This window comes from Dermacentor silvarum, chromosome 4 (assembly GCF_013339745.2).
Source record: "Dermacentor silvarum isolate Dsil-2018 chromosome 4, BIME_Dsil_1.4, whole genome shotgun sequence".
Taxonomy (NCBI): domain Eukaryota; kingdom Metazoa; phylum Arthropoda; class Arachnida; order Ixodida; family Ixodidae; genus Dermacentor; species Dermacentor silvarum.
Window position 1 is genome coordinate 139,558,362 of NC_051157.2, and position 23,296 is coordinate 139,581,657.

Consider the following 23,296-nt stretch of genomic DNA (forward strand, 5'->3'; position numbering starts at 1 on the left):
TCAAAGACCTAACAAAGCAACTGTATTAAAAAGATATTCCAGTGCCAAGCATTTTCTGCCAAGCTGTAGTGTGCGATAGGGAAAAGATCAAAGCAATTCTACGAAAAAATGCAGTCAAACATCATTATATCTAAGTAATCATAACTTACTACAAAGGGATAGAACGAAATGTACTTTAATTCATAAGGAAGATTTACTAATAATTTTGAATGCAACGGCACGAACAAGATTTCAAAGTAAGAAAAAAAAAAGTTTTGTGCGAATTAGCCCCGGAAATGTCCTATCTTGAAATAGAGAGTTAAAGGTAGCCTACAAAAGATCATCAAAGCTTCTGGCATACATAGCAATGTTGTCTAATCAATAGTTGATGCATTACAGCACCATGAAAGCAATCAACAGTTGATGCATTACAGCACCATGAAAGCAATAGTAAGCAAGCAGGACTGATCTACACTGCAAAATTTTCTATACACAAGATACAGACAAGCAAGACAAACAAGACAAGCAAAGAGCTTTTTGTTCTGAAGGAGCGGCGAATGGCACTGAAATTTCTAGCTCCCCGAACTCTTTTTTCGAAAACCACTTTATTCTTCACAGACATTCTCGCAGTACGAGTTATTAGACAAAAGAAAGAGTCAATCGGAAATTGTACAGCACCTTCTCACTTGTGAATAAATAAGACCAAATTAACCTGTGCTCCCTCAACTTATATTTTTCAGTTGTTTTTGATGGTATGGGGAAGTATCCACCAAAGTTCTGCTGTTTTAACTTCCTAAGGCCGCACCTGGGCTATGAAAGACACCATAGGTGAAGATGCGGAATAATTCTGGTCAACTGGAGCTTTCCTTATCAGGTACGGTTGCCCACGGAATTTCATACATTTATTACTAGACGAAACTGGCACTAATGCCCACGGGAGGTGTAAGCAGAGCGTTTCAGCCAGCATCGGAATGATGGCTAGTACATGGATTTGCCTAAACTTGGCTCTTCTGGCTTCAAATGGCTTCGTGACGTTGCAAGCTGATCACTTTAAACAAAGTACTGCATTATAAATATTCGAATTATTTATAAACAATCGAAATTGTTCGACGACGGGTTTCTAACAGAGGACCTCTAACACAGAAGCCCGACATTAAAACGCTTACGGCACAGACGCATGCGTCGACAAGTGGGCGTCTTGCAAGCCGGCGCGTTCAGACACTTGGCGAATTTCTATTTGGCCACCTCAACAGGCCACCTGCTTTCAATTTGGTCACCCGACTTACAAAAGACCAAGCGAAGGGAGACATCGTCTGCCCCAACTTCACACAGAACATCGTGGTGGTTAGTACACCGGACTTCGATCATGCCGAAAGGTATGTGTGACTCAAGTCTATTACTCTCATGAAGGCGGAATATGAAGTCAGCGCTTATGAAACGGCCCCCCACTCTATGTGCAAGGGGGTTATTAGAAGAGTGAACCTCAACGACAGTCAGAGTGTTATCACGAAAAAGATTGTGCATGAATACAACCCAACGGCGTTGACAGCACAGCGTATCAAAGCTACGGGCTCGGTTATTGTGCTCTTCGACGGATTCAAGGTGCCCAATTTCATCAAATATGGGTCAACCCTAGTGAGGTGCTTTCTGTACAGGAAACAATTTGACGTATGTTATGCATGTGGAAGAATTGAACACAGATCAGACGTTTGTCCCACACCTGATGTGGTGCAGTGCAGGGGATGCGGTGTGCAAGACCCAGGGGAGGATCATATATGCTCTCCCAAATGCAAGTTCTGCGGTGAAGATCACCTCACAGGTGACAAAGCTTGCAAGCAGCGGTATCAAATACCGTATGTAGTGAGAGTAAGGAGAAGAGAACGCTTGAAAGAGGACACTGAGATGGAATCGGCTCAACCGACAAAGGAGACCCCTCTGGGCGCTGGGAGGCACTCACGCTCAAGGAGTGGTTCAAGATCAAGACAGCGCTCACGCTCAAGAAGTAGTTCAAGATCAAGGCAGCGTTCAACATCGAGGGGAAGAAACCGTTCGAGGTCTCGGGAGGCGCAGGTGCGCTTCGAGGAGCAGGAGCTGAAGATCAACAAGAAAAAGGAGCCAGGAGAGCTACCTGGGCAGATAAAGTCAAAGGTACTGTGAAAGCCACAGGTAATGTGGCAATTGCCTCGCAGATACAAAGCAATGATACCAGAGTAGAACAGCTCATCAGAGAGGTTATATCACTAAAGAAAGCAAATGAAGAACTTAAGAAGCAGATTCAGGAAATGAACAAAGGGTTAAGGGCAGAAAGCGGCAATGTGGCAGTAGCTAAGCCGGTGAGTAGAAGTAACAGCCAGGAGGAAGAAGGCACACCGGCGCCAAAAAAGAGAGCTGTAGTCCCAGAGGTGGAATCGATGTGCTCGGTTCTCAAGGAGATTAAGAATGCGATTAAGGACCTAAAGGACACGGTAGACAGCGTTAACCTTAAGGTGGACAAAATATGGAAGTGGAAGTTAACAGCCGAGAAACGGCTGAAAAAATTAGAGGCCCAAGGAGATAATGAGGAATATATGCCCTCGGAAGCAGAAAGCGTAAGAACACTTCCAGGAGCGGTGGGTAGCACAGTCAAGAGAACAGTGACAGGGGGTAGCAAGTCGGGGGGTAACGGCAATAATAATGGATAGCAGAAAGAGACTTAGTGTGTGGCAGTGGAATTGCAGAGGATTTCACCAAAAAAGAGTGTCATTAGCACAGATAATCAAAACAGTTGAAAATAGGCCAAAATTAATAATGCTGCAGGAAACTCTAGCGGAGGAGATCGGGCTGTCTGGCTTTAACTCGATCTGCAAAGGCAAAGACCCGGGCAGGGGAATCGCTACCCCAATTGACAAGAAAATTCCTTACATCGAGCATGATTTCAAATTAGGGGCAAACAAAATTGAATATATATTTATAGAAATGGTCCTAAAAAGGCACAAAGGTAAAGTGCAAAGCTTGTTCTGCCTCAACATATATAGCAGTCCCAGAGAGATGAGACAGAGCTTCAAAGCAATTTTTAATAAGGCCATGGGGGTAGCCAAAAATGTGCCCCTCATAATAGGCCCCACACCAATCTTGAGGTTACCACTGGAGTACAAAGAAAGGGGAAGGAATCTGCCTATCTTGCCACGGATTTAGGCCTCTCTCTTATCACAGACCCAGCCTTTCCTACTAGGTGTGGCACTTCCACGTGTAGGGACACTACCCCGGACTTAACCTTCACTTCTAACTTACCCAGGGCAGACTGGATCAACTCTGGGGCGGATCTGGGGAGCGACCATTACATACTACAGATAATGGTGGAAACGACGGGGGTGGAGGTAAAACATTTCACTTATATAGACTGGGATCAATTTAGAAAAATCGGGAAGGACAGAGCGGAAAAAGAAGGAATGGGGCAAATCACTCCACCAGAGTGGGTAGCTCAGCTTAGGGACGACTTGAATGCAGCAACTAAGGCTATAGAAACTGAGGAAGAGGTCACACAAATGGACAGTAGATTGGCGCATTTGATCGAAGCTAAGCAATCGATTTTACAAAGATGGAAATCACACCGCTTGAACAGAAGACTTAGGAAGCGAATTGCTCAGCTCAATAGGGATATCGAGGAGCACCCCGATATTTGCAGAAACAACAGTGAAATTAGGTGTGTAACTCTATAGAAGAAGGATAAAACGTGGAGGCAATTGGAATCTGCTCAGGCATCTGCTCAATGAAAAAGGCACTAAATCGAATAGACGTACGGCAGTGGCGAAGCTGGTACACCAGGAAAGTCAGACTGCAAGCACAGAGAGCATAATGCAGCGATTGGCAGCTAAATACTTGCCTCTCAGGACAGCGGATCAGGAAGTAAGTTACCCCGATTACTTAGGGGCAGAATGCAACTTTATGGATCAGGAATTCAAGGGAAGTGAGGTGTGCACGGCATTGTATGACTTAAATAGTAGGTCAGCATCGGGCCCGGATGGCATCTCTAACAGATTGCTAAAGAATTTGGACGATGACTCCATAAAATATCTGACCACATACATTAATGAATTATGGAAGAATGGGGTCTATCCAGAAGAATGGAGGACGGCCTGTACTATCTTAATACCAAAGCCGGGCAAACAACTCAACTTGGATAACTTCAGGCCAATTTCGTTAACATCATGTCTAGGAAAGACAATGGCGCGTGTCATATTGAACAGGTTAACGAAATATGTGAAGACAATGACATCCTACCGTATAATCTGATTGGTTTCAGACCAGGCTTGTCCACACAAGATGCCATGTTGTTAATCAAACATAAATTGCTTTTAGCCAGTCCAAAGCACACTAGAGCTCTCTTGGGGTTGGATGTCGAAAAAGCTTTTGACAAAATTAAGCATAGAGCAATACTTGAGGTCATTTCTGAACTGGGATTAGGCAGAAAACTATATGAAGTGGTTAAAGCCTTTCTTGGCCATCGCTCAGCACACCGTAGATTCGGGGACATTAAATCAAAGAAGATGGATCTCTGTGACAGAGGGACGCCACAAGGGTCGGTCTTGTCACCTATGCTTTTCAACCTGGCGATGTCAAAAGTGGCAAAGGGATTAAAAGGGATAGAGGGCATTAACTTTACCATTTATGCAGACAATGTGACAATATGGAACGCTGAAGGAAGTATGGGACATGCGGAAAGCAGACTTCAGGAGAGCATTTATGAGGTAGAGTCCATTTTAGAAGACATGGGACTGAAATGCTCTGCTGAGAAGTCTGAACTCCTAGTACTCAGTAACAAGAAAAGGGGTAGAAAACCGAGGGGATATGTTCCCGAGGAAGAACCCAGGTTAGTACTAACCACGAAGGCAGGCAAAACTATTAAGCAAGTCGAATTCATTAGAGTCTTAGGGTTATTCCTGGAGGCCAACGGGGCAAACGGAAAAACAATACAAAACATCACAAGCAAGACTGCGGAGGTAATAAGACTGCTAAGGAGAATCACTAACAGACACAGAGGGTTGGGAGAGGAGAGTGCCATGAGACTGGTCCATGCTTTCGCCTTGTGTCACTTCTCATATGTAGCAGGGATGCTTAGATGGACACAGACAGAACTAAAGAAGTTGAACAGATTAATTAAAAGGCTTGTCAAAACAACAGTGGGATTGCCGGTTAGCACACCGGATGATAAATTAATGAAACTAGGGCTCCACAACACAATAGCCGAAATAATTGAAGCTCAGCAAATTGCCCACAGAGAGAGGCTTTCTGAAACAAGGTCAGGTAGAGCAATACTCGAAGAGCTAAGGTGGTACCCAAGCGAATCCGAAAATTTGGAAGACACAGTAGAACTAAAATATAGCATAGGAGAGATCATCAAGACGACTCCTTTTCCCAGAAATATGCACCCAGTGCACAACATGGAAAGAAGAAAGGCAAGGGCCAAAGCTCTCCTGCAGGAGATAGAACAGGACAGAGAACATGCGGCTTTTGTAAATGCTGCATGGATCAGAGGAAAGAAAGCCTTTACGGCAGTAGTAGTAGATGCAGATGGACTCACTCGGGATGCTATTACAATCAGGACTAAAGAAGCAACAGTGGCAGAACAAGTAGCGATAGCATTGGCTTTAAGGAATAATAAGTGGACACGAATTTACAGTGACTCTAAGATGGCTATTAGACATTTTACCAAAGGCTTTGTAACCAAAAGGGCTGCCCAGCTGATCGGTGAGATGGACAGCCAAGGGATCGAAATCCGCTGGTTTCCTGCACACATGGGGTCTGTCGATCCATCTCGGAGGAAATTGAACGAGGTGGCTAACGCAGCTGCACGAGGACTTACTATCCGTGCACTACGCGACCAGGACCCCAATAATATGCTGGAGGAGAACAGGGACCAATTACATATAATGAAGTCACGAGGCATTATACAACATGAACAGAAGGGAATTCCCAGTGCCACATGCTAAGCTCAACAGAGCTCAAGCAGTGACTCTGAGATTGTTACAGACAAGAACTTATCCTAGTCCAAACTTTATTAACAAGCTATATCCAGAAAGAGAGGTACCAATCAATTGCGAGAAGTGTAATGGTATCATTACTATGGATCATATGCTTTGGCAATGTCCTGTGGCTTTCACAGACTGCGACAAGGAAAGAGACTGGTGGCGGCGAGTGCTTCACAGTGGAGTGCTTTTAGATCAAGTACAGGCCGTCCAGAAGGCCCACGACACGGCGGTAAGGTTAAACCTTACTGTCCCGACGTGGGAGCCGCCTGCGTCATCCTAAGGGTTGATCTTCAGGACCTGAATAAGGTTTATCATACCATACCATACCCGCTGCAATTAGTGTGGCACGGCGGTGGTACGGCATGCACAAAAACAAAACTTGACGAGAACAGACGATGTGGATGCAACAACGGCAATAGGGAAAATGGCACAGGCAGGCGAAGAGAACAAACACACTCTGTGACGCTGCAGTCACACCACCAATTGATGACGATCGCCATGCCACGTCGACGCCTCCCGCGTTTCGGTTTCACTCAAGTGGTGCAAGTGCGGCCTTTACTTCGCTTCATTCAGTGGCAGTCATTAGCGTTTGTCCGAATTATCCAGTGCATGTGCGAATTCTGCCAAATTAACTAATGTTTGGTCACATAAACTAACGTGCACTTTTTGCAGGACCAAAATACTGGTACAAGTTATCTGAATTAACGAGTGTCGAATTAGCAAGCTTTTACTGTATTAGCTGGGGATTGTTGCACGAACAATCCCCTCTGGTTCTGCCAACAGGGAGGAGAGGGAGAGAGAGAAAGCTCTGTGGCCAAACAGCGCACCTGTATCCAACGATGGAACCTGCAAGGGCCCGGGTGCTGGCCGCGTCGTCCGCCAGGCCAGACATGTTGGCCGAGCGGTCACTGAGACTGACCGTGGCAGAGGCCGTCTCGCTGTGGCTGCTCAGGCTGAAGCGCTTGTTCGACGACACCTCCGCCTGGACTTCCAGCCTGATAGTGGTCGCCACAGAGAGAAGGAAAACGGTGAGGAAGAGCAACGAAAATTGAAAAGTAGGGAGAGGCGGCTTAGGGGATGCCAGTGCTAGTGCGGACGATGCTCAGACAAGAGAGAACATAAACACATGCATGTGGTGCTATGTTTGTGTTGACGTCATCTTCTCACGTCCTTACCTTGTTTTGCACATGCATCTTGGAATACACTGGTATTCCAAGATGGCATGCCATCGAACCTACACTGAAACCCTAGCCAACTTCAGAAAACAATTCATCATCATTAGCTTTCATTTTTAACTGTGGCCATCCAAGGTTCCTTGTCAAGCTTTACAATTCTTTTTTAACTGCCTTTAACAGTATGTGTGTTCGTTACAGTAAGTGTGCCCCTCAATTTCGAGGCATTATAGCCACATTGCTTACAAGATGGACACATGCATTCGCTTAATATCACTTCTAGGTACCATTACCTAAGGAACACCTGTTGGTCCACCTAAGAGATCATTTTTACCACAATGCACTAGTTATACTATCAAACAAAGAAATCAGCATTGCAGTAGTGACTATATTAGGTTAAAAGAAATGTGCTTGCACCAAAGTTATTTGTTGCTACTGTTATTACATCACAACTTTTACGAATGTTTGAGACATTTGGACAGCCTCAGAGCTGATACCAGAGGCAACTATGGAGGCTGTGTATGGTAGCTACTCTTGGGACATAACCTACAGATCAACTTATGGAGCGCACTGCAACTGTAGCTTGTGTGAGTTTGAAGCCTTGTGGGAATGCTGGAGCCATCACTGGCGACAGTTGACATAAGAGGTACGGAGGCAACTAAATCCTCTGGAACTTCTGCATTAGTATTTGAAGGCAGAGCCGACAAACCTAGCACTGCCACAAACAGTCACGCCTACTCTGCCCACTGCCATGCAAGCTCTTTGTACTCCACCGAGCCCAGCATGCCAGTGGTGAAATTGGGGGAAATCTGGAAGTTGGCTTCCATGCACAACTCTCTTTCCAACCAAAAACTGCCCACAGATCGACCTCTGCATTTCATCTCAAAAACTGAAGTGAAATGCCGCTGCTGCCTGTTTTGAGGGATGGCACAGTGGTATGAAGCCCTACGGGACCGACAACTTCCGGGATTTCGCAAATTCTCTGTTACAGAAAACAAGGATCTCACCGGTGGGAGTGGGCGCTGGCCGAGGCGATGCTTCCGGTGAGAGAGTGGCCAGCAATCGCCTGTGTTAGATGCGCCCGCCACCGTGTCCAGGTGCGAGCCGAGGCTGGGGCTGCCCCCTGACATTCCCAGGGAGGCTGCCTCGCCGATGCTGGCCGGGGCAATGCCTCCAGCAGTGTCCACGCTCGCACCATCAGCCGCGACCCCGACAGGACCCACTGCCGACTCCGCCCACGCCCTCGCCTTCCTCGTCAAACTCGATGCGGACCCCCGACGCCGAAGTGGTGACACCGCAGCCACCAGAACGGCACAGGGACACTGGAACCACCCCGTAGATGTAGGCCAGCAGGATGGGGACGCCGATGCCTGTGAGGGGACAGGCAGGCAACACAGGTTGGCGACTGAAATTGCAAATCGCTGGCTGGAACAAGTCCAGAACACACGCAGCCTTTTGTAGTACAGTCATGCCCAGTTATAACGATCTCATTTAGAGCGAACTTTTCGGCTACTACGAACGAATGAGAACCACACGGAAACTAAATGGGACCAGCATTTCACAGTGTAAAAGCAGGGGAAAATGTAATAAACAGGAAAGTATCAACGACACTGTACTGCATTCCACCGGCCACTCACACATTACATGGACTGCCACACTCCGTTTCTTCCTCTTAATCTCTACTAAAAATAGGCTAACCCTGTTCCACACTGCTGTCTTCTCATCGTTACACCTATCACTATGTTAGGCCTATTATTTTTCTTTCTATCCAGGGTTTGTACAGAACATTCGACTCAAGATTCAAGGACAATTCAAAGTTTTCAAGGATGCTCAAGGCCGAAATTCAAGGAATGGGGGAAGAAACATCCATATACACATACACTGATAGTGAATACGGCGTTGATGCCAAGCTCAAGGTCGCGGGTTGAATGCTTGTTGTGCTGGCCGCATTTCGATCGGAGCAAATTGCAAAAACGTTTGTGTTCGTCCATTTGCATACACATAAAGAACCCCAGGTGGTTAAAATCAATCCCGAGTCTCCCATTACAGCATGACGCATAATCAGATCACGGTTTTGCAAACGTAAAACTCTAGAGTTAAATTTTTCTAAATAGTGAAATCTCTTTCTTAGCTGCAAATATCTGGCAGCTAAGCAGCTGCTGAGTTCGAACAACACTTCAAGCTCTTCAGGTGGCTTTTCAAAGTTGAATTTCCCATTGTATTGATGTCAGCCGCCTACTAGCATGATGGTTAGTAGTGCTTGGCATCAGCCACAGATACTCGTCGTGTTAAAGCCAAATAACTGAAACTCAACTTGAGCCTAGAATTTCCATAGCTTAGGGCTTGAAAATGGAGCCATGGTGGCTGTGGTATCAAACAGCTAGTAAAACAACAAAAATAGTGGTATAGCTTGGTCACTTGATCTGGCTTTGTATAGCTCCACGATGGCAATTTAAACAAGCCTGTTGTCATTAGTGGCTGTGGGCATGCGACATTGCATTGCTTAGTGACACACCCACTAGAAGTGTCCATGGCACAGCCCCGATGCCGAGTTTGTTACTTTGAATGTTGAAAGGTCGCCCCCAAACACAGTTTTCGAGGAATTTAAGCAGCATATTTATTTTCAGAGTTTCAAGGACCTTTTAACTCTTTTTCCCGAATTCAGGGGTTTCCAACCATTTCAAGGAGGTGTACGAACTTTGGTTCTACTGCTGACTGCGTGGTCCTTAGCTTTTGACCACACGGGGCTTTAACATAAAAAATTTAATTATATTCTGGGATTTCACATGTCAGAAATGCAATCTGATTGTGAGGCGCACCGCAGTTGGGTCAAGTGCGGATTAATTTTCACCAACTGGGGTGCTTTAACTTGCACCTAAAAAGCTAAGTAGTACACAAGCATTCTTGCATTTCGGCCCCCATCGAAATGCAGACGCTGCAGCCAGGTTCGAACCTTTGGGCTCGGCAGCGCGAGGCCGTAGCCACTGAGCTATTCTGGAGGGTGGCTTTAACTTGCACCTACTAAACATAGGCGCACGAACGTTTATGCATTCTGCCCCCCCCCCCCCCCCCCCTCCCACCAGATAGCAGAAGCTGCAGCCGGATCAAACATGCCAGCGCTTTGGTTAGCAACAGAAGGCCACATGTCCACCGCACGCATCCCACCACTCACCGACAGCAATGCCCGCGATGATGGGAGACACGAGGAACGAGGCCACCACGCCACTTGTCACCACGAAATTCCGCTTGAGGCGGCTCGTGGTGCGCAGGTCATATTTGGAGTGCAGCTGCACCATGGGTGGTACAAACGAGAAAAAGACAAGACAGGAGGAAACACAGAAAGATCCCAGCTTTCATTTGAGGCCCTTGCAGAGAAACAAGTAGAAAGACAGACATTTTCCTGCTGTCCATGCGAAAGTCATCTAAAACTGTACAACCAAAAGAGCATTAGTTAAAAGAGGCAAGAGAAGCAGCAGTTTGCTAACTCTCTTGGACAGTATGTAATGTTTACTGCGCAGCACTTCATGGACTGAATTAGGAGAATTTCACCGTCACAAATGCCGTATTTTTGCATCTATACCTCACACCAGAAATTTTTAAAATTTTAACAGAAAGTCGGGCTGTTGGTAATATGCAAATTTCACCTTTAGGTGTGGCTTCATGGCAGCATGCACTGCATTGCCATGAAGCCACATCTCAAGGAAAGGTTTGCCATCTAAAGTTTCATTATCCCTAAGGGAACCGACACACTCCACTCCCCAACCTCACATATTGAAGATCCCTTCTCCCCTCTTTCATGGTTGTCAGGGGACGTATTCTGACACGTTCCACTTCAGCGATATTTCGCTTTTCACCTCCAGGCGCACACTGATTGGCTGGTTGAGCAAAACCGTAAAATAAGTTGTGCCACCAAGTAGTTCCGGTGTACGTCATTTTGACGTCACGGTGTCATTGGGTGCTCCCGACATATATTGAATAAAAAAACAAGCCTCTGTTGTACTGCGGCCGATACATTCGAAAACAACACACCCGAGCCACTCTGCACTCGGACGGTGTGCTCTCTCGTGTGTTTTGCAAAGCGTTCGAGTGCGCGCGTTGGTTAGTGCATGCTAGTGCAGCTGGTTGATTTATTGAATGTGACTATCGCCGAAGTGGAATGTTTCAGAGTACGGCCCCAGATCTCTTTTCCGGTTGCTATTTTGCATTTTGACTGTGTCAGTAGTTAGCGAATAGCGCACACAGCACCAGGGAACCACAACTGGGATCACGATAAGCTGCGCTTCACGATAAGCTGTAGTCCTTTATAGTGCACAACAAAAGCTCAAGATTATGAGCGTCGCCGAAGAGGTGGGGAACACAGCCGCTGGCCAAAGATATGTGGAATAGTTGTGCATCTGTGAACGAGACTGTTCCCAGAAAAATTTCAGCGTTGTAGGCCATTATTTCGGCAGATTATATGCACATTGTTTTGTTTTTTTCCTTTCTGGAGCGTTGTAATACGAGCAGGTGGGTTATATATGAAAAAATATGGTAAATACTCTTATACCCCTGTTACCACAGCCCATTCCTATGCCGCCTGAATAAACATGGGTGCTATTTAGAAACAATCTTTTCACGTAGTGCTGTGAGGGCCGTGATAGATTTACAGCTTTTTTTTTGTTCTTTTTCTATCGTACAACCTTATGTGCCGTGCGACACCTTAGGGCGGCTTCACCTTCTAACAGTGCACTTGTGAAATATTGCTACATTGAAATAGTGGATAAACACACTTTGTTATATTATATGTTATATGTATAAACAAATAAATATATAGAGCCTAAAAATGCATGGCAACTATGGAAATGAAATTACAATACGTACAGTCAACGTCCAATTTTACGGATGCCAAAGTTTTCGGACATGCCCAATAATTGGGACTCCTTCACGGCACTGTCCTGTACCCCATAGAGCCAATGTACAAGAATGTCTGAAATTTCAGACTCTAAAACCCTTCGTCGCCCGATTTTCCAGACTTTTTACCCCTGACCACAGGAACCTCAAACCAGAGCTCTCGCACGCCAATCCGTTGGCAGCCGTAGCCAGCCGTAGCTATGGCCATAGCATTTCGTGTTCATCTGCATGTTTGGTTAGCTTTGTGATAGGTCGTGTGATCGTGTTGTGCGGCTGTCCACTCTCATCAACGTTCGCTTCCCACTGCTTGGTGCTGCGCTTTTCATCAAGTGGTTTCGCCGCTGACAGCGATAACATCGGCTACACCTTAGTCATCTTTGGTCATGGCTTCGAAGTGCGTAAAGCTCTATCGTAGGTTGATAATGGAAAAGAAAGCTGCCATCATCAAGCAAGTTGAAAGTGGCCGGTCGCAAGCAGACTTGGGCAAGGAGTTTGAAATTTCGAAGCAAACAGCTTCAGATTTCATGAAAAACAAGTCGAAGGTCTTGGAAGGGACCAAAAAGTCAACCGGGGCTAAAAAAAAAGAATGCGAGTCAGGGTGTTTACCCAAAGCTCCTCGTGGGGCTAAATACCATGTTCGGAAATGGAATCCCGGTCTCGGGTTACATCTTGAAGCAAAAGGCAGAGGCTTTCATGCTTCAAATGAACGTCGAGGACTTGCATTTCTTGGAGAACATTTGCCACTTTGAGAGTATCTATCTATCTAGCCGCCTACGTCTTGGTGCTCTCATAGTCGTTTCGTTAACTTGGTATGAATCAAAATTGGCATAGTATGAAAGTTCAGCGATGGGTGGCTCAGAAATTTAAAGAAGCACAATGATCTGAAGTTCAAGAAGATATGCGGTGAAAGTGGCGTTGTCAAAGACTGAGCTATCGCGCAGCATCAGAATGGAACGCTACAATCTTTGTTGCAGCAGTTCGCGTCTCAGAACATTTTCAACTGCGATTAAACTGGATTGTTCTACAAATGCTCCCAGAGAAAACGCTTGCATTTGCTGGTGACACCTACCACTGCGGCAAACACAGCAATGAGCGGCTGACCATTCTCAATGGCAGTGAGAAGCGCTCCTCGTGGGGTTGTGAGAACATGTTGGGCAGTGAGAAGCGTCTGATGCTCGTCATGGGGAAATAAAAAAATTCAAGGTGTTTTGATGATTTATGAATTTTATTGACCCTACCTGTTCAGTACGAGGCCAACAAGAAGGCCTGGATAACATAGCAGTTATCCGAAGTGTACAATCGAAGTGTACATTTGCAAGTTGGACCGAAGGTTCGAACAGCAGAATCGAAAAGTCCTGCTGTTTGTTGACAACTGTGCTGCACATGGCCACATGAAAGACCTAAAGGCTATACAGATAGAATTTCTGCCACTTAACACCTCAGCAATCCTGTAGCCAATGACCAAGGCATGATCCGCAACCCGAAGCTTCTGTACAAGTCACGCATGCTCAGCCACATGGTGCTGCGCTCAGACAGCGGCAAAGTTACGCCGCTTACCTTAGGTCTGCATGCATTTGCATGCTTGCAACTCGTGGAAGGCGGTTCCTTTCAGAGCCAGCTCAACGATGCACTGGCAGAATTGCGCTAGTCTTATACTCCATCCTTAACCCTCTCCATCCGAGAAATACCTCTAAAACGGTGCGTTTTCCGCATACACTTGCTTTTTCGGGAGTGCCCAATTTTTCTAAAGTTTTCACGATCCTTTGGGAGTCCGAAAAATCGGATGTTGACTGTAAAACTATCCGTTACATCAAGGTATAACTGTACCGCACTATCTCGCATGTGAATGTGGCCCCTTCCCCCTCCTTTGAGTGTCCCATCTCTCTCACCAGTTCCACGCTCTGGAGCAGACACATACACGGCAAGCCGAAAACAAGATGATGACCCATCAGCTTCTGCATAGTAAAAGCCGCAGGAGAAACACTGGCCTTTGGGGGTAATCCGTTTCTGTGCTCACGGCACTGTCCAGTTGCGCTGGTAAATGTGCGTCACAGTTCTATTATAATCAACTTGTCCTGTCCTTCAGCGTTCATTACAAAAGCCACAACTTACAACAGAACACTGCATTTCTTGCTTTTTCAAAATGAGGGTAGATCTGTATGTAGTACACAAATTTGACACCTAAGAAGTCAAATGTCTAGGACAGCTGGCTTGCACATATTCCTAATGTTACCCACAAGCACAGAGAGAGCAGGTCCTAAAGCTCGCAAAGTACACTATCTATACCTTCCTCAAATGCTCTTGTCAAGTCTCCCAAGCATGTTCAGTGCTTAAATACAAAAGACTGGTGGTGAAAACTTAAGAATTTCTAAGCGAAATATGGCAATGCAATTTACACACGCATGCATGCACACACAAAGATTGGAAATGAAAGAAGCTCAGGGCTAAATCATTAGGCTGCTCGTTCCTTGACTGGTAGACTTGTTATATCACTCTCTTGTTGCACAAGCAACAACAGTGGGGATCTAAGGCAAAAGTTATCGAGCAATAATGGAACAAACAAGCAAGCATGCCACAAGCATCAATGACAAGCGTTCCTGAGGGAGTGGAACGTGGTGACTGAAACTAAGCACAGCTAGTACGATTCCCAAAACCTGTGCAGTTTTTGAAAGACTGCCCCTGCGTCACCTTTCGTCCAACCCAGACGGGAATGCCAATGACAATGGCGGGCACGGCGATGCCCGCGATGAGGGCGATGCCGACGGGTGCGCCGACGAGCATGCCGAGCTGCCAGAGGATTTTCTTCTTGCGGCTCCAGGGCTTCTTGCCCCAGAAGGTGCAGCCCGAGGGGCTCAGGTAGTGCAGGTCCGACACCTCCTTCATGCACAGCCAGCAGAATTCGGTGCCGCACAGGCGGCACGTCATGTGGTTGCACGACCCGTCGTCCATCTTGATGATGAAGACCTTGCAGCAGGGGCAGTGCTTGATGTCGTCCCCTGCAAGGCCAAGCAAAAAGTGTGGTTGTTAAGGTGCTATCCCCACAAAATGAAATTAGCCAATTTAGGGCCAACTAATGCATGCAATTTCGCTTCCACCCTCTGGCTAGGAGTCGTGCGATTCGAGTCATGCATCACTTCCGGTGAGCGGTAATGGCAGCATCTTATTAACGCGACAGCGTTAAGGGCGCCCGTGTCGCAGAAAATCCGGCATCATCGTCGGTGTCTGCGTGCCACGTCCGTTACCAAGAAAATCATCCCAAACCACTCTGACCACACAGAGGCGCCTGGCGCAAAGGCACTGATGAAATAATTGAATTTCTCAAAGTAAAATGCTCCATAAAAATCGTAAAGTACGACTTAACCACAACCTACAGGTATAATAGCGTCGGATTGTAATTTTAACGTACGAGAAAACATAATTCTGTTACGCGGAAACTCAAACACAAACACTTTTTCCAGCATTTCTACCACTTATACAGCAGCGCGCCCCGGTCGGTGTACCTTGTAAAAATATTATCCAGATGGCACTCGCCTCCTCGGCAGCCGCATGCGGAGGCAAAGTTTGAGAAAAAAGAAAGCTGCAGTTGCCGGGAAGCCTGACAAACAGTCGGGGATCTTTGAATGTTATCGCGTTCCACTCTCAAGGGCAAAGCTTAAACGTCCTCCAAACTTTTTATTTATTTTTTTTTCAGTTTCGGTATCAAGAACGACCACGTTTGCGAGCCTTTCACAGCCACATCCGCTCGTTCTTAAAATGTAAAATTTCGCGCAGAGGCCATTCAGTACCTACTCTATCTTAACCTGAGCTTTTTGCATGGCTCAAAATTTCAGTGCTCACCTGGCAGAGTCAGAAATGTCAGTTATACATTAAAAGCTGTCGAGCACCCCCAAAGACTGTTCTACTACAAGAATTTTTAAAAAGGGCACAGTAGTAGTCAAGAGAGAGATTGTGGTTGTGAAAAGGAAGAGGCGCTATATTCTGCAGACCTTTAGGGAGCACGACTCAGCGCCAAGATAACAGCAAATAAAGTTTAGTGAGGCCATGGTGCGAGGAGGTGAGCTACCCTCCTAGCAGCAAAGGCTCCTCTCCCCCATTGTGTCGGTCAACAACTGCAAGTGGCATTCCACCCCTGTTTTTTCCCCTGCATCAGACCTGGGGGCCCAAGTGCCAATTTTTTGTCACAACCCCACCCATCTTTTTTTCGTTGTCCCTTCTTTTGCTGTGCAGCGCATTTGCAGAGGGGGATTTGCACACACTGCATTCTACGGGAAAAGCTCAGCTCTGCTTTAAAAGCACTCCCCTGATGAAAAGCTGATGAAAAGTTGCAAATTAGTTCTGCGGAACCAGGACGAATTTTTCCTCAACTGCGAAGCGTTCTTTCTGAGAAACCCGTATGGGTTTTCTTTGTCGCTTCGTGCTGCATTCGGGTGGATGACAATTTTTCCCTTTCACAATAAAAAGTTGCTTGAGAAATCTACTTTTACTCCACAGTATTTGATTAGATGCTACCAAAGTCAAGGGCACCTGCTTACAATATTATATTTTCCCTCGGGAATTCCCTCGATGTGTCAATGGTGCACAGTGATTACTTGAGTCAAGGGGGCGCACTACTGAGCACTTTCTGGAGTCAAAATGGAGCGTCAAGTGTAGAATACACAGGTTAACATTCCCTGAAACATCTGGCATATCGAGCAAATGCCGAGAGGTTCCACATGAGTACCGCACCAAACCAACCAGCGACAGCCCTTCCGGTTTTTTACCTTTGACCTTGGCACTTCCACAAATGCAGAGAGGCGAGTGGGCACTACTCTATAAAACTCGTCAGAACTAAACTTCAATATGCGGCCTTCTATACGGGATCCATTTTTTAGTAAACTTGTTATTCAAAAGAACGCCGCAACTTTTATTACTAACAACTAGGCGTTTGCGCATACCAAATAGTAGGTATTTAGTCCAATATCGTATTGAATCAAGAAAAAAAGCCAAATATAGAATCAAATATCAAATATCATAAATTTTTTCGAAACATTTAGTGTTTACAAATTTGAGCCAAAAAAAATACAGTGCTGCACATGCTCAGGAGTTTTCTAAGAAAGCATTGCATAACAATAAACTAGCAAGGTATCAGTGACTTAGGAACATAGAAATCAATATATACAGTACAGTCTACTCTTAATAAAGGGAACTCCAAATTAGCATGCCAGCACTGATTACAGCACGGTTTTAATGTACGAAGGTCTGGAAAATGGCTTGTTTATCAATAGAATGTCTATCTGTTCAATAGGATCAAGTGCTTTTTTTTTCCTTCTGAAGCTAAAGAATAAGTGACATTATGTTTTTCTAAATACCAATGTGGTTCCCGGTTTAGTAATGGACCTGTGTTTTATGGCAATATTTCATTACAGTACTTTCTGGGGTATAAGACGTGATTTTTTTTCAGAATTTTTCGGCGGTGCGTCTTATAGAACGGTGAGACTTATGTAGTTTTTTTTTTCGGAAAAACTGGCGTCAAAATCGGATTCGATATTATGGCCACGCGAAGCTCACTGGTTGACTTAATTGCTACGGGCTCTGTGCACGCTATCGAGGTGGCGTGTATACGTTCTTCTCGTGATCGAGTTCCCGAGCGCTGTGCGAGAAGGACGGAGCAGCAACGCAAGCAGCGGCAGGCAGGCCGACCGCGAGTCGGTCGACCCCCAATTGGTCGCATCTGCAGATCGCTGTCAAGATATGCGGGCGACGTTGCGCAAACTACGCAGTTGCTACCAGAGTACAAGATGCCCCCCCGCGCTGCCTTCCCGCTTTCCTCCCTTGTGCGCGATTCTGCTCACCAACGGACACTCTCACTCGCACACGGCGCGCGAGGACGATGTCATCGCCCTTGGACTTTATACGGAACATCGTGGCAACCATGACGGCAGAAATGTGCCTGGAGTGGAAATATATGGCACCCATATGCTTGCGCGTGACCCCCCCCCCGTTCATGAAGTGAAACGTCCCTGTAATTTTTTTTTAATCGTTTACCGAACGAACAGGTGCGTCTTATGCACCGGTGCGACTTATATACGCTTTTTTTTCCCCGGACAAACTGCCGTTTTGAGGTGGGTGCGTCTTTTACAAAGGTGCGACTTTTAGACCAGAAAATACGGTACATAGGAAGTATAGCTTTCCGGTTTTTCCCTAAAATGCAGAAGGTCTTTTCCATCTTTGCGGCAGGTGGGTTATCGTAAGGCCAATCTGAAGGACAGAGGAAAGCGAGGACTGCGCATCACGTGACTCAACAAACAACCGCTCCAGACGCGCGTAGCCATTGTTGGCGCTGCGCGGGTCGACCACAGTCGACGCCAATGGTAAAGAGCAGGCGTCCATTGAATATCAGGTTTGACGTGATTTGCCACCTGTCTAAGATTCCTAAATCAGGATGGTCGCGGCAAATTCCCGCGATGCCACGAACTTGCTGCAATTTTGTCACGATGCCCGACGAAGCCACACCGATTAGGCCTAATGATGCAGTTTTGACCGAAAGGCGAAGCATCGATTGCGATAGCAAATTAGTATAGACAGCTTAAGAAGTAAGGATAGTAGGTTTTATCGCCAGTACAAATTTGTAAACATTCGCTTACCAACTAATTTAACAAGCACGGTGTCACGAGCGCACAGATAAACATGAACACATCTCGCTCAATGGCCGCGAGAGCTCCCTGTCAAAACGTTGGAGTAAGGAAGCGCGGCAGCAGCAACAAAATTGACCATCGTGCTGTCTCTAGCTTCAACGCGGACTAAACGTTCACAGCACAGTGCATACGAAGCTACCGGCATTTGGCGCACTTTGTCCACATCGCAGATCGCTTTGAAGAAGAGGCCCGCGTCGGCGCGCACTTTGGAAATAAAAGTTCGTTCATTCATTCATTGTCCACACATCGCAGATCAATTTCAAGATACGGCAGCCGCGCGTGGCCAGTGCCTCATGCGTGAATGACGATGGCACGCTTCCGCCCCGCCTTCCTCCCTCACGCACGCGAGATTGAGCTGCGCGATCGTCGGCTGCCCCTCGCAAGCATTCATTGGCACATACAGCGCACGGCGCGCGACGACAATGTTATCGTGTTTGGACATTATACGGAACATCATGGCGACGACGACGGCAGAAATGCGCTGGGAGTGTCCATTTAATTCGCAATAAAACGCCGCTGTATGTTGTACTAACGGGCCTCAAGATGTCTCTGAATGCTTGCCCGGAATGCTTGCCGCAAATACCCGAGATCACGCGTATACCCGTTAGATTGATGGCCGTAGAAGCTGCGTTAAGTTTGCGCCGCATATGCAACACTATCTGCGTGCCTTCCGCGGCGGTTTAAATCGGTCCAATCTTCGCCCTTCCCGAAATATGCGCTGCTTTTTATTGCCGTTCCTTCTGTCCGCGTCGCGTTATCGTTTCGGATCGGTCCTGTCGGCCCGGACAAACCTTGTACCGACAGAGGCGGCCGACGCGGCGCCGTTCCGTGGTTTGGCAGCGGTGGGGCACTTGTGTGTGCGATTGCCGTAGAGTTACTGTATCGGCTCTCTTTAGAGAGCTCCCTAAAGGGTGCCGGTACAGTAACTCTGGATCCCCGCATCGGGCCAACTTCGGAATGCGCGTGCAGTATGGCAGAAGCGCTGGCAGAGACAAAGTCCGTGGCCCTGTCAGCCGGCCGGGGTGGTCAGTCAGTGGCGCACTCGGCGTTCCTTTTGGGACGAAAAAAACTAAGCGAGGTGATCGTTTGCGCTCCGTCGAGCACGGGGGGCTACGCGGTGCATGCGAGATACTGCGCTGCGCAGGTCTCTACGTCAAATATGCCGAATATTCGAAAAATCGAATAGTAGACATATTGTCTTAGATTCGCAAAGGGAATTATTTGCATGATCACTATTCCATTCTGTGATATTCGAGTGTTCGCACACCCCTATTATCCACTATAACTGCCCAGGTGGTGCCACATCCATGAAAAGCACCCTTTAAGTGCCCTTCATTTCTGAATTCTACCACTCCCCTCTATGATATGGCTTCAGGTCTAGGGGTTACTTATCAATGAAATTAAACAAAACTCACGCTGCAGGCCCTCATCGTGGGGGAACCCCAGGGTCGGGCCGGCCTTGGGTGGCAGGCCTGGAGGCGCGCTGCGCCCGGGCAGCATCGCAGGTCTGGTTGGGGTGCCACTCTTGCTTGCAGTGGTAGCAGAAGGCCGTGCTGCAACCGGGACGCTCGCAGCGCAGCTTGGGGCAGCTGGCACAGCCGCTCGCTATCACCACGTATCTGCACATACCACAAGGTTGGGGGGGCTGAGGGAGGCGGCTGTTTGTACACTCTTCGCCGTAAAAGTGTTCTACAGCTTTTGGAGCTTATCTTGTCCTGCAACCATATTAGTCATCTAGCTATTTTGCATGCAAAAGATGCATCCGCTTGGTTTCTGTCATTTTGCAGACAAGATGACTGCATGTCCCTCATGTCTCTGGGACACATGCTTGTCAAGCTCATGAAATGTAAATGAAATTAATAAAGCAGAAATGGACCATATGCAATGGTCAGCTAGAACTGTCGTCTCATCGTTTCTGCTGGAGTAGGCAATTATCATCGGGAGACACCAGGGTTCGTGTGCCAGTTCCATGAGCGAAGAACAAGGGCTCACCCGCAATCTGGTGCAGGGCACCACCGGGCGTCTGGCTCGGTGACGAGGACGCGGCGCAGCATGAAGCTCTCGTACTTGGCCACCATGAGCTCATCCTGGAGCAGGCGCCGAATGTCGCTCGGGTGCATGGGCTCCGAGCAGGCGGGGCAGGCGATGTTCACCCGGCTCTCGGATATCTCCACACGCAGGTACTGGCGCAGGCAGTCGGCGCAGGCCCGGTGCGTGCACGATGCAAGTCGTGGGAATGCCTCGGCCGGTGCCTCAAGCAGGCAAAGCGGGCACTCGAGCAGGCCGCCGCCGCAGCTCCACAGGGACTCGGTGTCCGAGCTGCCCTGGCGCTCGGCGGCGCCCAGCCGAGACGCTGCACCACCGCTGCCACCGCTATTCCTCCGCGTGTCCTGCAATGTAAGCGGGTTTGCAAACACAATGCAGTGCGAGCTTCAAATGAGGTTATACTAAAAGGCATATGTTTACCACTAAAGAGGCGACCCACTAAAAGCAACACAAATGACAACACAGTTGGTCAATAGAGAATCACCCCTATCACCGCCTCTTACAGCGAACCTGTTTATGGCTAGGCTTCCGTGCATTTTTCGTGTGCGTGTGCAAAAATGTGGGACGATCCTGGTGATTAATCATGCAGAAAGGGTCCAAGTGCAATGGCACATACCCCTGTGGACTCTGTGTGGTGGGCTCCGGTACCTGTAACGCACCCTTGAACTACCCTTGTCACACAAAGGGTAACAAGGGTAACAACAGGCAGACACGATCAGATCTTAGCCCAAAAGGCCGACCTGTGTCGGCCATGTCTGGGGTGCCTCGATGTCCTCCTCCTTCGCCGCTCCATGTACAGAGCGGTGGGGGAGGAGGACATCGAGGCACCCTAGCTACGTCTACATTCGCATCGCCCTCTCTTTGTCGGCGTTCCAACCGCTTACTGCACGCTTAGTTTCCTGCTGCTCTCCCGGGACGGCGCCACCGCCGCGCGTATATATAAGACAAGGTGCCATTCTCCATATTTGAATTTCACTTCTCTCATCGTAATGGGGAGGCCGCGTGTAGTGTGTACTGCCGATGACAATTGCATTCTTGTCTGTCCCTGCTGTCGCTCTTCATAGGCACGTTGCTCCTCGGGAGTTCGAACTATATATACGCGGCCTCTCCATTCTGTTCCACCTCTGTGTTGTGTGCTAAACAGCTTCGCTGGTCATTTACCTTCACAGAGTGGAATGGCTCATGATTTTGTTCCTGTCTGTGGTACGTCTCTTTTAGCAGTAAATATGTCTTTCAGTAAACACCTACTAGGCCAAGATCGAGTTATTCTGAATAATATACTATCGCTCGCAAAATTCCTCCAAGCCAAACTTCTCGCGGTATCGTGCAACGAAACACCGGACCGCCGTGGAGTGGACATAAGAGCCATGCAGCAATGCCGTGGCCTTCAGCACCAGACTGTTCCCAGACATCCATGTGACGGAGAGAGCCGATCAAGCAATACCAGCAGCAACTGCCACATGGCATTATGTCCAGTCTCCCCAGAAGCGCGCTTTGGCTTGGGAACTTTTGCAACACACAGTACATCCAACACGAACTCGACACACAGGAGGACCGACTCGGATGTCGAGTGGTCACCGGCCCAACGCAACACGCACCCTATGCTGCTGTGGTGGCATCCGCTGCGGGGGCCGGACAGCCTGTTCGGCATCGTGGGGGGAGCTGCAGGAGCGGCCGAAGTTGCGCCGGTTGAGAAACGACGACGAGGAACCGAGAAGGCGTCGCAGAGAAAAGCGGCCCCCGGCCAGCGGGTGGCGCCGGGTGGGCAGCACGCCACCACCTTCGGGAGAGCCCGGGGGCGCCCCCGCTGACGATGCCATCACCGGGTCACTAGTGGCTCCTTCCGCTGGTCAGCCTGAGTTGGAAGAAGAGAAAAAGGTTGTAGCCCATACTCGAAGGCTGAACTCAAGCAGCTGAATGCAGAGGCTTTATAGGATCAATTCGATAAGCAGTGCAAACGGGACAGTGGCGTTTGTTTCATCGTCCTCTTCGTTATCTTGTCCCATCTGCACTGCTTCGAATTCCGCTATACAGTATGAACCAAAATGGCTCGAGTAGCCCTAGGAGCAATCTCCATTGCAGCGCTAGCCACAAAATTTGGTGCAACTCGCACAAGCTAGTTTGGCTAGATTAGATTACTATAGAGATTTGAACATCAATGCATTCACAGAACGCATTGCAAACATAAATTATCTATATAAAAGATACGATAAGTGCATCACAAGTATAAAATATGCATATAAAATATTTGTGCGCGCAAAAAAGTGAAGACTGAGGAGCAGAAATCACACACACCCCTTGCTAAATGATGGCCCTTATGTTGCCGGCAAGAATCTGTAAAATGTAAGATTTTGTGAAGGACACCTGATAACGCCTATGTATACCTAGATACTGCAAAGTTTGTCACAAGACGAAATAATTCCTTCAAAAACACCTCTAGGTCTAAATTGGAACTTAAATGTCAAATGTGCTTTAAACACATTATATATACCGCTCAAATAACCGGCAGTGTCGCGGGCACGCGAGG

General features: G+C 47.6%; 1 protein-coding gene across 1 annotated transcript in view; it reads right to left on the minus strand.

The window, feature by feature from the left end:
• LOC119450673 (E3 ubiquitin-protein ligase RNF19A-like) overlaps positions 1-23,296 on the minus strand; it is a 90,977-nt gene that overhangs the window by 4,959 nt on the left and 62,722 nt on the right. Inside the window, 10 exon segments of the mRNA XM_049666129.1 lie at positions 6,815-6,982; positions 8,167-8,225; positions 8,227-8,370; positions 8,372-8,529; positions 10,332-10,446; positions 14,738-15,045; positions 20,139-20,184; positions 20,186-20,342; positions 20,716-21,113; positions 22,368-22,624. Coding sequence (XP_049522086.1) covers positions 6,815-6,982; positions 8,167-8,225; positions 8,227-8,370; positions 8,372-8,529; positions 10,332-10,446; positions 14,738-15,045; positions 20,139-20,184; positions 20,186-20,342; positions 20,716-21,113; positions 22,368-22,589 — 1,775 coding nt within the window. The 5' untranslated portion in view covers positions 22,590-22,624.